Source organism: Phyllostomus hastatus, unplaced genomic scaffold, assembly GCF_019186645.2.
Source record: "Phyllostomus hastatus isolate PE091 unplaced genomic scaffold, TTU_PhHast_1.1 phas_scaffold_317, whole genome shotgun sequence".
Classification (NCBI taxonomy): Eukaryota; Metazoa; Chordata; class Mammalia; order Chiroptera; family Phyllostomidae; genus Phyllostomus; species Phyllostomus hastatus.
The window spans coordinates 5,557,017-5,570,155 of NW_025334023.1; the positions used below are offsets into that span (position 1 = coordinate 5,557,017).

Here is a 13,139-nt window from a genome sequence, read left to right on the forward strand (position 1 = left end):
TGACGACCACTCCAGGTTCAACGGCCCCAGCGACCTGACTGGTCCACGTTTCCTGAGTTTCACCGCCAACTGGACAACATGACTGTAGCTCCCATTTCGGGACATGCTTCGGTGGGAAGCTCAGAGCCGGACACATTACTTACGGCGACGCCAAAGCCTGAACCCGAATCTGGTTTCTCACTGGCGCAAACCAGCGTCTCTCAAGATGGAGCCGCTGAAGGGCGCGCCAGGGGTGGGCGTGGCCTGGGCGTGGCCTCAGGTGCTCCCTGGGGTTCCAGGAGGCTGGGCTTAAAGCCGGCCCCCAACCTCAGCACAGCAGCGCTTCTGGACTGTGCTTTTACAGTAAGCACTCTGCTTTGTTCTGCTTCAGTTCTTACTGAAGTAACAAGTGTAAACTTAGTTCTTACTCATCATTAAGTTCAGGCATTATTTTTTGTAGCCTGGTTGTTCAGATTGCTTCTTTTTAGTATCTGTTTTTTTCCCCTAACCTACTTCAAACAATGGGTCTGTTTTAGCTTTGTTCAATCGTGGATCCCTCTATTTCTCTAGTTCTGGCCTCAGTTCTGAGCTCTAAATCTTTATATCCAGCTGCCTGGGTTCTTAACAGATGGCTGAGAGCAGACAGAACCTTGTAGTTTGTGCTAGGCAGGATTCTAAGATAGCACCTTGATTTCAGCCTAATAAGAGGCATGCTATCCATCTAAGCTATGCCCAGAGCTCTGATGTATAGAAACTCTAAGATAATATTAGCTATTTTAAGTCATAACATTTGTGGTAATTTGTTACATAGCAATAGAAAACTAACACACAGGATATGGATATGTTCAGTACCAAAATAAAATTAGACAAGCAGCAAATTGTCTGCGAGTAGCGAGTTTCAGAGTTCTCTTGCTTCCATTACTCTCCAGACGTTAGAAGGCATGGAAATTATGCTGTTAAGTTGCCTGAGCATGAAGAACATTCCATGATCTGAATGTCTAGACATCCCAGCAGTAAACAGTCATCCCTATAATGTTTTAACTGAGTGTTGGAAAGTTCACAGGTCCACCAATCCTTCTGTTGGAACATCCAACTAGTCAGACAACTCTAATAAGATCGCAGAGGGGCAACCGGCTAACCTCAAGACTCGTCAACTAACCAGTTTACCATTGCATTCTCAAAGTGAGGAGGTACAATCTTTGGATTCTCATCACTTCCACACCATCATCTAACATTCCTTCTCTCTCACACATAACAATCCAACTGTACTTGTTCTTTCAGTAACTGCATGGAGGATCTCTTGTGCCTTTGTATGTTTTTTCCACAAAACATTATTGGGGAATACCAATCTTAATACATTGATCCCTTGACCTAAAAGCCATAACCACATAGCATTAGAAGATCTGTCAGCTCACTTAGTTACCTCGTTCACCTGAGGGTGGGGCTGGGGAGTGTGATGGTTAAATTTATGTGTCACCTTGATTGGGCCATGGGGTGCCCAGTTTCTTGTTAAACATTATTTCTGGGTGTGTTTGTAGGGTGTTTCCAGAAGAGACTGGCATTTGAACTGGTGGACTGAGTACACTAGATAGCCCTCCCTGATGTGGATGAGCATCAGCCAATTAGTTGGGAGCCTGAAAAGATCAAAAAGGTAGAGGAAGGTTGCTTTCTGTCTATTGAGCTGCGACACTGAACTTCTGCCCTTGGTGCTCCTGATTCTCAGACATCAAACTTTAACTGCAATCTACACCACTGGCTCTCTGGCTGTCAGGCTTCCAAACTACACCACCGGCTTTGCTGGGTCTCTGACTTTCAGACACAGGTCATGGGCCTGCTCAGTCTCCATAACTGCGTGAGCCAATACCTTATAATATAGAAACATTTTACCCATTTCTCTTTATATCTAAAAAGTGTTTAAAAATAATACACATTGAAGGATAGAGTCATAAAGAGGCATTTTATCTGCACTTAACCTCAAATGGTTCAAGAAAAATATATTTTTTATAATTTTTTCTTAAGTTTTGTTAAGTTTGAGGTTATTTCACAATGAAAAACCAGGAAATAAAGAAAGGAAAAGAGGAAAGGAAGAAAGAAAGGCATACAATCCAAGTAGAGTATTTTCATGTCCTTTTATTGAAGGAAATAAAACTTGTGCTGCAGAGGCAGAGATACCTCAGAGCATGACAAGGTCGCCAGTGGGGCTGACATGACAAGCCACAATGCTGGCCAGGGGCCCCACCACAGTGGGAGGACCAAAAAACACAAAGATAGCAGGAGGTAGCAAACATCCCAAACACCCAGTGCAAGAATTTCCATTTGCAGAGAGCTTGGCCATGCATTGTAAAAACAGGGTCCCCTCATAGTTGGCAGGTATCATCTCAAGCCACCAGATCCATCCAAAACTAACATGTAGTCTCAGATTTGGAGATCCTTCCCTTTGACCCAAAGATTCAGGCCCTCAGGAGATCTCAGTTAATCTTTGAGCTCCTTACCTCAAGAGGAAAAAGAGACTGAGTTATTAAAATATCCTATAGATATAGCTGGACAGGTGCTGATATCCAGGCTTGTTCTAAAAGCAGCTAATTTGTTTTCCTGACTTCTCACAATGTTCTCACCCAGGATATGCCCTAGGAAACTTCTCAAAGTTCTAAACAAGGACAGAATGGGGGCAGCAGCCTAAGGGATGCAGGGAGTCAAAAGCTGCTACATAGCCAAGACCATTTCACAAGAAATAGCACGGGGAAACTACTGGGTCAAGATCCTCCCAAACAGCTGCTAGAAATACACACAAAGAAAAACATGGTAGCTCTCTCTCCCATGTCAGGATCAGCTGTGCCATAGTCACGGTCCAGGAAACGGAGCCATTTCATATCCCTGATAGATTTTCAACCACCATGTCATTCCTCAAGCTGTTCCAACTTTCAAGTACAATAAGGTGTTTGGGCAGTTCAGTCACAGAAAATCAAGCACTAAAGAAACTTCAATCAATTACAAATTGATGTTATAAAGCCAAAAATTTATATAGCCAAAAACTGATTGGCTGGGGTTTTGGGGAGGTGGTGCGTGGAGAAGATTTTGCTATGTAGAAATAGGAGTCCAAGAGTTTATTCATATAAGCCCTGATCATAAACCACCTTCACATCCACAAATTGGGAGGAAATTCCTTATTCAGAGGGCCATGATCCGATCAGTCAGTTTCAGTTGTCTTCAATGCTGGGCACATGATTTTCAAAGATCAAAGTCTTGAGAGCACTAGACCAGGAAATGGGAGGAGCAAGGCAGGAGGAAAGAGCATCAGGGGCTGGAATTTCTGAAATGAGCATTAATTTCACAGAAGGCTTGGCACAATGAGGCTGGGGTGAGCATGGTTTTAGTGATTGTTCTTAGTCGCCTCCTTTGCTGCAGCAATGAGTGGAGTGAGACTGGAGAGAGGCTTGGCAATCTTCAGGAACTGATGCTAGAAAAGAAAAAAAAAAGCAAAATATACATTACTATTTACCACTCTTCCTCAGCAACCATTACAAGATGTTAAGAGTATCTTTGTTTGCACAAGATATGACTGGGAGAGCTTCAGATCATCCCCAAATTGAGGGACATTTGGCCTGTGTGGCTCAGCTGGCTGAGTGTCATCTGTGGACAGAAGGGCCATGAGTTTAATTCCTGATCAGGGCACATGCCTAGATTGTGGGCTCAGTTCCATTCAGGACATGTGCGAGAGGCAACTGATCAATGTTTCTCTCCCTCTCTCTAAAACCAATAAGCATGTCCTCGGGTGAGGGTTAAAAAAAAAAAAGATAAACCATTTAGGAAAACTGGCAGCACCTACCTTCAACTGAACACAATCCATCCTACAACCTCGCAATTTCACTCACAGGTATATTTCCAAGAAAAAGAATTTTGTGTATCCACCAAAAGACACACACAAGAATGTTCACAGCAGCTTTACTTACAATAGTCATAACTAAAAAGAACCTAAATGTCCAAGAGAATAGAAGAGTGAATAATGGTATAGTCATAAAATACTACAGAAAATTACACAGAAATAAAAAAATAAACAATTGATACACTGACAATAAGATGAATCCCGCAAACATGTTGGGTGAAAGAAGCCAGATACAACAGAGTTCATATTATGTTAGGTTAAGGCTGAGCTAGTGATAATTAGAATAATAATTACTTCTGGGAGAAGGTAGTGACTATCATGACTCAATGGTGTATTACAAGACTGCACTTCAGGAGCACTGATCTCATAGTTTGTTGTGCTACCCTTGAGTCCAGTTAAGCTAATGAATTCAGTGAGGTCTTGGTCGCTAGCTTGGTCCTTTCCCAAATCACTTTCACTGGCCTGTACTTTGGGCCACACCCACAACTGTCCAAGAACACCATTGTGGAGAAAACATCATATGAAAACTACATCAATATTTTCAGCAAAACTGTTATAAAAAACAATTCTGTATGTAAATTAAAGCCTCTTCACTAAAAATGATTTTTCTTACATTTAAGTAGTGAAAAATCTTAGTGTCTTGAAGATGGGGATGTTTCCTCCATTTGGTAAGAAATGCAGAAACTGTTACATTTCCTTTCCTGCCCTGACTGCTGGGAAGCTAAGAACCAAATCTGAGGTTTAAACAAAACCATTTAACTCAAATTATTTGCATATTTGATTTTTTGCCATCCTTAGAAGTCCCTTTTAAATCATGTTGAATATGTGCATAGACACACACATATGGGCATAAATACATATTCTCTGCTAGAAGTTGCTTCAACTGCCTTCTGGACAGAGATGGGATAAAGAGGTACTGAGAACAAGAAGTGACTATTATTATGAAAGGAATAAAAGATCAGGCTCAATCATGCAGATACGAATTCCAACGTAACACCCTATGTACTTCTATCCACACATGTGTTTGCACAGAAGAAATAGATGTGAAGCTTTCATTATTTTAGATTCTGAAAGTCATGGTTTTGAATATTTCCAATGTACAGGAACAAGTTAAAGAGCCAATGTCCTCAGATCATGTGCTTCTACAACCCTCTGAGTTGAGAAAACAGCATGATCAAACACCAAGCTGGGAGGCTTCACTTTCCTTCTCTATATAGTGAATAAAGTGAACTACATAAACCCTAAGTCTCTTACACTTTTAACACTGTTTGAGGCAAAAGCACAGTGGCCAAGAACACAAACTTAAGAGCCTAAAAACATAGGCTAAAATCCCAGATTCACTGCTTACTGGCTATATAATCATAGAAAAATTATTAAACATTTGAATCTTTAGTTTTCTCACAATGTAAAAATGGGAATAATAGAAGCTATAACCCTCAGAGTTATTATAAAGTATGGTAAAGATACAATATAATGTATTTATATTAGTTATTATATCAGGAAGAAAACTCTAGGGGGCACTAATCTTTCAATAACTATAATTTGGTACCTAATTAATATCTTCACCAATCACAGGCTTAACATAGTATTTGCATATTTCCCAATGCCTAGGGTTTCCAGAATAAACCTCATATGAAAGGCAAAGGAATACTATTTGTACTGACTGTTATAAGGGGTTTTTAGTCCCAAAGGATCCCAGAGACTGTTTGATTACACTTGGCAGAACCAAGATCTCATATCTAACAGATCAATGCTCTTCAACCAGTAACCCCAGTTACAAAGCATGAGAAACATGTTCCAGAGGGTAACATTTCAATGAAGGTAAATACTTGAAGCAATTCCAGTCAATTTAACAAAAACTTTTTTTGAATACCTCTTCTGAGTTAGGTCCTAGGTATAAGAGGAGACCTGGAAATCAATGAAATGGAGGTTATAATCCAGCAGGAAAAACAGAGATGATCATAACTAACTTTAATGCAGGGCAGTGTGGTCGGTCCCGCCCTGCCCTGCCCTGTTTCGTTGCTCTTGGTCCTCATAACACAAAAATGACTGGCTGTGCATGCCTACAGATTAATCACGGCCATAAAGTTGCAATACTTATTATTTAAATCACCATAGGCAATATAGTAAAATGCCCTAGTAATAAAAAATTGTACCTGAAACATAAATGTTAAATCCAAATACTGTGGCCTGCTAAAGGTAGTTTTTGCAGCCATACAAAATAACGATGCTGCATATTAAGGACTGAACAGGCAGGAGTATGAAAGACTTGGTAGAACTGTGACTGTAGGCTTCCCGAGCCTGCCAGAGTATCACTGCCGCCATCCGAGAGGGTTTCTAACAACGAAACTGGGAAGACTTGAAAAGCTGCACTCTTAACTATCTCCTGAACTTATGTCCTCTGATATCCTTCACTGAAAATGCATCTTTTGAGCTTATCTTTCAGTAAAATATAACTGTAATATTTGCATGTCAGAGAGCTTCTTCTCCCCAAGACTCAAACTCTGCCAGACTGCATCAGGCAGAACAAAACAAGTGCTCAAGAAAAATACAGGCAAAGTTCACTAGGAGCTCAGAAAGTAGTTTTTCTGAGCAGAGCCTAGGAGAATGGAGAGTTGTAATAGGCTGAAGAAGAGCCTAAGGGAAGAACATGAACAAAGGCCCAGGAAGAAGAAGGTTAGGAACCTAGGAATACAGGTTGAGTGTGGAATGCGGTAGGAGAGAAGCCTAGTTCTATAATAACCTCACAGTACCTCACAGACAGAAATGAAGCAAAAAGGGCTTGGTTTAGTGATTTCAAGAATGAGGTGCTTCCCTGCATAGGGATAATTACCTGTAGCAACTCTTTAGCAGAACCTCTCTTCTCCACATCCATTTCAAGACAGCGGTTCAGAAAGTCTCGGAAAATAGCTGACAGCTTCTCTGGGTTCTGAAGCTCCGGGGTTCCATTGGTGGCAATGAGGTACAAGGCCTGGCAACACAAATGGAGAATCACCTTAGATTCCAACAGAGGCTTCCAGACGTGCCCTCTAGAAATACAGTCAGCTGCTTTACGCCTCTAGACACAAGGAGGCAGCTTTGGTATACTGGAAAGAATATAACCTAAGGATCAGGTTTAACATTTAAAAGCCATGTGACCACATGCAAGCCAGTAAACTTCCAACTTCGTCATCTGTAAAATAGGGATGATAATAGTGCTTATCCTACGTCTGTAAAAATAAAATAGTATATTAGAAAGCACTTTGTAAATGTATGAAGTGTGTTATAGACCCAAAGCTTTATTATTCTTGATCACAGATCTATAGGGTTTATTATTCACTTAGGCTGATGAGTTAAACATCTGCCAATTTGCTAGAGGAAATTATCACTGGTGCCTTCAGAAATAATTTCTCAGACATCTAATCTAAGAACTGATCTCTTTGAGCAGGAAAGGAACATGAAAAGGCTATATTGTATAAAGCAGTGACCTGTTTCGCTGTCATCCTTTTAGTCCCCTAACATGAAGCATCTCCTGGGAAAAATAAAACAACAAACCAAACAAAACAACAACAACAGAGTGATACTAAACCTTTTCAAGCACTCAACACTTCAATTCACAAAGTGCTTACAAAGCTCTATCTTATTTAATGACCATGATAACTCTGGATAATATTGGGTTGGCCAAGAAGTTTGTTTTTTTCCGTAAGATACCACTTAGTTGTCTTTCACTTCATTTGAAACAATTTTGTTAGACTGCATTATGACAGCTGTCATATCAGCATGCATTTTTTAAATCAAAATTGGTGAATTTTTGCATAGCCTTTTTAATATTGAAGAAGGAAGAAAATATGCAACATTTTTGGCATATGTTGCTTTATTATTTCAAGAAAGATAAAAATGCAACTCAAATGCAAAAAAAGGTTTGTGCAGTGTATGGAGAAGGTACTGTGACTGATAGAATGTGTCAAAAGTGGTTTGCAAAGTTTCATGCTGGAGATTTCTCACTGGACAATGTTCCACGGGTCACCCGTTGGAGTTGATAGCAATCAAATTGAGATATTGAGAACAATCAACATTACACCATGTGGGAGATAGCCAACATACTCAAAATATCCAAATCAATTATGTTATTGGTAAAAATGGAAAATGTGTCTTTTATTTTATGGAAAAAACTAAACAGACTTTTTGGCCAACCCAATAGGTACCACAAGCATTATCGTCTCCATTTCACAGATGAAGTCCAGAAACATAGAGAGATAGACCTGGGATGGCACTGTTCATATGAGCTCATATCCTCTGACTTGTATCCCAGTCTTATTTCTATCACACCCTACTAATTGTCATTTTCAAGGTCATTCTGAGGTGGGCAAGATGAGTGGTATGTGGATTCAGAGGGCAAAGCTGGGTAGTTTCAATGTGGTACACTGAAGCACTTTCCAATAAGAGGTATCCAGCTAAGATTAGATGGCCACCTATCAGTGACAACACACAGAATTCCTGCACTGGTTGGGAGGTGGGAATAAATGAAAAAATGAAAGAATGACTTTCACAATGACCCATGACCAAAATGACCACCCTACTTGCATCTGTATTCACACACTTTGCGTGCCCTCTCCTATTACAACAAATAAATTGTCTTTACACTAATCCAATGCTCTTTAACTCAGTACTTGATTCAACTCATCTCATCTACTTAAGAACAGCACCCCTACAGATGTCAAGTTCTCTCTTGTAGACGACCATTTTCCTCCTTTCCATTAAGTCAGAGCACAAACTGCTATATCATCCACACAAAAACAAGACTGCCCTCAACTCCACTTTAACATATTGTTCAATTTCTCTGTTCCTTTAATAGAAAAACTCTTTTAAAAAATTGCTTATACATGCCATCTCAACTTCTTATTTTTCCACTCCTGTGAATTTACTCTAATTAGGCTTTCATTCCCATCACTCTAAATAACTGATCATCAAGGTCATCAGTAATCTTGATGTTGGGAAATCTAACACTTACTTCTGTCTTATCATATGCAACCTATCAATCATATGTGATACATCTTCCCTGAAACACTTCGCTCTCTTGGTTTCCAGAACATGCACTTCTCGGTCCTCCTACGAGGAAGGCAACTCCTTGGTCTCCGTTGCTAGTTTCTCCAGCCTCAACCACAAGAGCGCCCCTGGGCTCAGTACTCAAAACTCACTCCCTGGGTGAGTGATCTCATCTGCCATCTAGCTCTGATTTTTAAATAAGCCACCTATATACTGCCTACTAATAAATTTACATTTATACTCCTGACCTCTCACCCTTGAACTCTGAACTCATATGTCAACACTACTCAATATCTCCACTTGGATGTCTAATAAACACTTCAAATTAACCCATTCAAAACCAACTGCCTGCTCTTCAACTATCTCAGTAAATGGCAACCCAATTTTTTTTGCAATCAAGGCCCAAAATCTTATAGCATTGTTGATTCCTCTTTCTCTAATGTCCAATTCAGCTTGCCCGCTAGATGTGCAAGATATTTCCTGAGTCCAACCACTCTTTACTTCCACTCCTACAAATACAGTTCAAGCCGCCACTTTTCCCTGAACGACCACAATAGTATTTCAGTTTATTTTCCATAAAAGCAGCCAATATGATCTTTTACAACATAAATCCGATGATGTTATGCCTCAGCTCAAAATCCTCCATTGCCTTCCAATCTCTTGCACAATAAAAGCCAAGTTTACACAATGGCCAGAGGGTCTCACCTGATCTGACTCCCAGCTAGTTCTGTGACCTTGTCTACCATTCTTCACCCTGCTTACCCACTTCCGAGACACTGGCCTCCTTGGTTCCCCCTGTGTACAACAAGCATGTTCTCAAATCAAGTGTTCAGTATACTGGATTCCTGGGAAATTCTTAGGTTAGATTAACCTCATGGCTTCCTCCTTTATTTCTTCAGGTTTCTGCCCAAATAACTTGTAAGAGAGGACTTCCTTCTCTGCTCTAAATAAAAGCACACTTCTCCCTCTTTCCCTCATTACTCTCTTGTACTCCTTACTCTGCTTTTTTTACAGCACTTACCTTCTGTTATTATATACTGATTTGTTTTATTATCATTAGAACAGTTTCTTACACATGATAGGAACTCAGTCGTTGAATGCTACAGTAAATGATGAGTGACTGGTAGTATCTCTTTTCTTTGAGCATTTATACTTTAAATTCAACAGTGTCTGATTTTATCCAAAAAAGAGAGATCCAGGTTGAAAGCCATAGAGAAGAGCCTGAATCCCATTTCCTGGGACTACAGAAAACAGCCCAAACATCTTGAAATGGGACTAGCAACACTCACTCTCAGAGGGTTTTCATTGAGGTATGGCGGCTCTCCTTCAATCATTTCGATGGCCATGATGCCCAGGGACCAGATGTCAACCTTGGGCCCGTAGGCTTTCCGTGTCACCACCTCCGGGGCCATCCAGTACGGAGTTCCCACCATGGTGCTCCGTTTGCTCTGCTCTGGGGTGATCTGGGCACAGAACCCAAAATCAGCTAGGAAAAGAAAAGAGAAGAAGGAAAGGACTTATATTTGGGGTACTCTTCCATGAGTACTAATTATACTTGTACCTCTAGGTGTCAAGCTCTGCCTCACTCCCACCTGCTACAATTCCTGTCCCCCCAAAGCTGGAGTCACATAATTGCCACCTTCATGTCTAGCTCCTAACCTGTTCCCTGTTCAGTGTTGAAGAGAAATAGGAGGAATGTAACAAACATCACCTTGGTCTCTTACCTATCCTCGAGCCAGCAAGACTAGGCATTGAAATCCAAGCTGCCCATTTTGGCCTTGGTTACTTGCCCCAATTCTTCTTGAAGACCATTCTCATATCCCAAAATCCAGCAACCAGGCCCTTGCTTTATTTTCTAGGCATGAGTCCCAGACTTAAATTCTAATCACTTGCTTTTATCAGCTCCTCACCCTGTGCCCATAACAGAGACTGCTAACAGTCTTCCCATCAGCTGTCCATCCACCCGTGACACAGCCTGTCTGTCTGGACTGCTGGTCCGTAACAATTTTCTGCCTGTGGTTCATTTAGATTACATTGCAAATATATGTTTATTTAAATTACAAGGACTTTGACAGGAATGACTACGTCTTCTTACTCATCTTGTTATTCCCAGAGGGCCTGGGATATCATAGACATTAAATAAAAGTTTGCTGAATGAATGACAGAATGGTAAAAATTACATTAAACCTCTTTTTGTAATTACATATTTCATGTTTCATTCATAAGACTGAGAACTACTTGAAGACAGGCAAAAATGTCCTCAGTGCCCATCAGAAGCACATAGTGGGCATTCAGCAAATTTTTTTGGCTAAATTTCTAAATGAATGAAAAAAATGACACCCTATATAGTGCTGAGTAATATAAAGATCCTGTATATCCCAGGAACTAAACAGTGAATAAATAGATTATTTGGTGAGTTCTGTAGCTACTATTATAGGAATAACATCCCACAAGACAGGGTCCTACAGGGAAGAGAAGTGGTATCACTCCTACTCACTGAGCTTGACAGAGCCATCCATTCCCAACAGGATGTTGTCACTCTTGATATCTCTGTGAATGACCTGGTTGGAATGCAGAAACTCCAAAGCCTGCAGGCACTATGGAAGTGGCGCGAACGGAGGGAGAAAGAAAGGACATATAATACAAAGACTTACAGAAAATCAACCAATCTGCCCTCCTAATTCTGTAATAAAGAAAGTGAGGCCCCAACAAGAAAAGGGACCTGCTCTAAACCAGTGGCATAGACAGGTCTAGACTCTAGTCTTCTGTCTCCTGGCTAAGCATTCTTTTAATATTCCATGCTGCCTTATGAATTTCTTATAATATTCCTTATTTATTATACCTTATTATAACATACATTATAATAGTTTTCTTTCACTACATGAGTTCCTCTAACATATTTTGGAGTTTTTTTTTTACAGAGCATTAGATACTTGGCAAAGAACCTGAGGCTCCAAAATAACTATAGAGGAAGAATGGGAAGGATTTTGTAATGATTTAAAAAAAACAACAGCACTAGAAATGGAACTGCCTTTTGACCTGGCAATTCGACTGCTGGGACTATACCCTAAGAACCCTGAAACACCAATTCAAAAGAACCTATGCACTCCAATGTTCATAGCAGCACAATTTACAATAGCCAAGTGCTGGAAGCAGCCTAAGTGCCCATCAGTAAATGAGTGGATCAAAAAACTGTGGTACATTCACACAATGGAATATTATATAGGAGAAAGAAAGAAGGAGCTTCTACCCTTCTTGACAGCATGGATGGAAATGGAGAGCATTATGCTACGTGAAATAAGCCAGGCAGTGAAAGACAAATACCATATGTTCTCATCTATAAGTGGAACCTAATCAACAAAACAAATAAGCAAGCAAAATATAACCAGAGACAGTGAAATAAAGAACAAACTGACAGTCACCGGGGTATGGGGGGAGGAAGGGGAGTACCAGGGGAAAGCAGAATACTTCTGCTTCTTGCAGAATTATAAAATGGTACAGCCACTCTGGAAAACAGTTTGGCCATTCCTCAAAATGTTAAGCCTAGAAGTTCTACTTCTAGCATATACCCAAGAGAAATTAAAATATACATTCAACCAAAAACTTGTACATGAACGTTCACAGCATTATTCACAGTAGTCAAAAAGTAGTAATGACCCAAATGTCCATCAATTGATGGACAGATAAATAAATGGAATCTAATTTGCTAATAAAAGGAATAAAATACTGCTGTATTCTATAACACAGATGAACCTTCACACCCTTATGCTAAGTGAAAGAAGCCAGTCTCAAATAAGCAAATACTGTATGACTGCATTTATATGACATGTCCAAAACAAGCAAATCTAGACAGAAAATAGATTACAGAAAATAGGTTACATAAGGCTGAGAGGGTCAGGGAGTGGGGTGAGTGAAAAATGACTGCTAATGGATATGGAGGTTCTTTTGGGGTTGACAAAATAGATGATAATGATAGTTATTGCACAACTCAATATACCAAAAATAATAAAATTATACACTTTAATAGGATGAATCAAAATTCAAAGTATGGTCTCTACTGAATGCATATTGCTTTCATACTATTATAAAGTCAAACATTTTAAGTGGATCCATCAAAGTCAGAGACCATCTGCACATTATATGGGTGAATTATACAGTGTGTGAATTATATCTCAATAAAGCTATTCTTTTTTTATTTATTTCTATCACCATTTATCCCTTCATACCCTCTTCCATATCCACCCACCCCCCT

The 13,139-nt window shown here is 40.0% G+C and overlaps 1 protein-coding gene across 4 annotated transcripts in view; it reads right to left on the minus strand.

Annotated features, from left to right (window-relative positions):
* Window positions 1-2,083: 2,083 nt before the first annotated feature.
* The window catches only part of PAK1 (p21 (RAC1) activated kinase 1), a 140,641-nt gene continuing 129,585 nt past the window's right edge, over window positions 2,084-13,139 (minus strand). For all 4 annotated transcript variants that reach the window (XM_045818173.1, XM_045818171.1, XM_045818172.1 and 1 more), the window contains exons 12-15: window positions 11,385-11,484; window positions 10,177-10,373; window positions 6,696-6,833; window positions 2,084-3,436 (exon numbers count right to left, since the gene is read on the minus strand). In XM_045818173.1, the coding sequence (XP_045674129.1) occupies window positions 3,350-3,436; window positions 6,696-6,833; window positions 10,177-10,373; window positions 11,385-11,484 (522 nt within the window). In that variant the 3' untranslated portion in view covers window positions 2,084-3,349. The remainder of the gene's footprint in view (window positions 3,437-6,695; window positions 6,834-10,176; window positions 10,374-11,384; window positions 11,485-13,139) is intronic.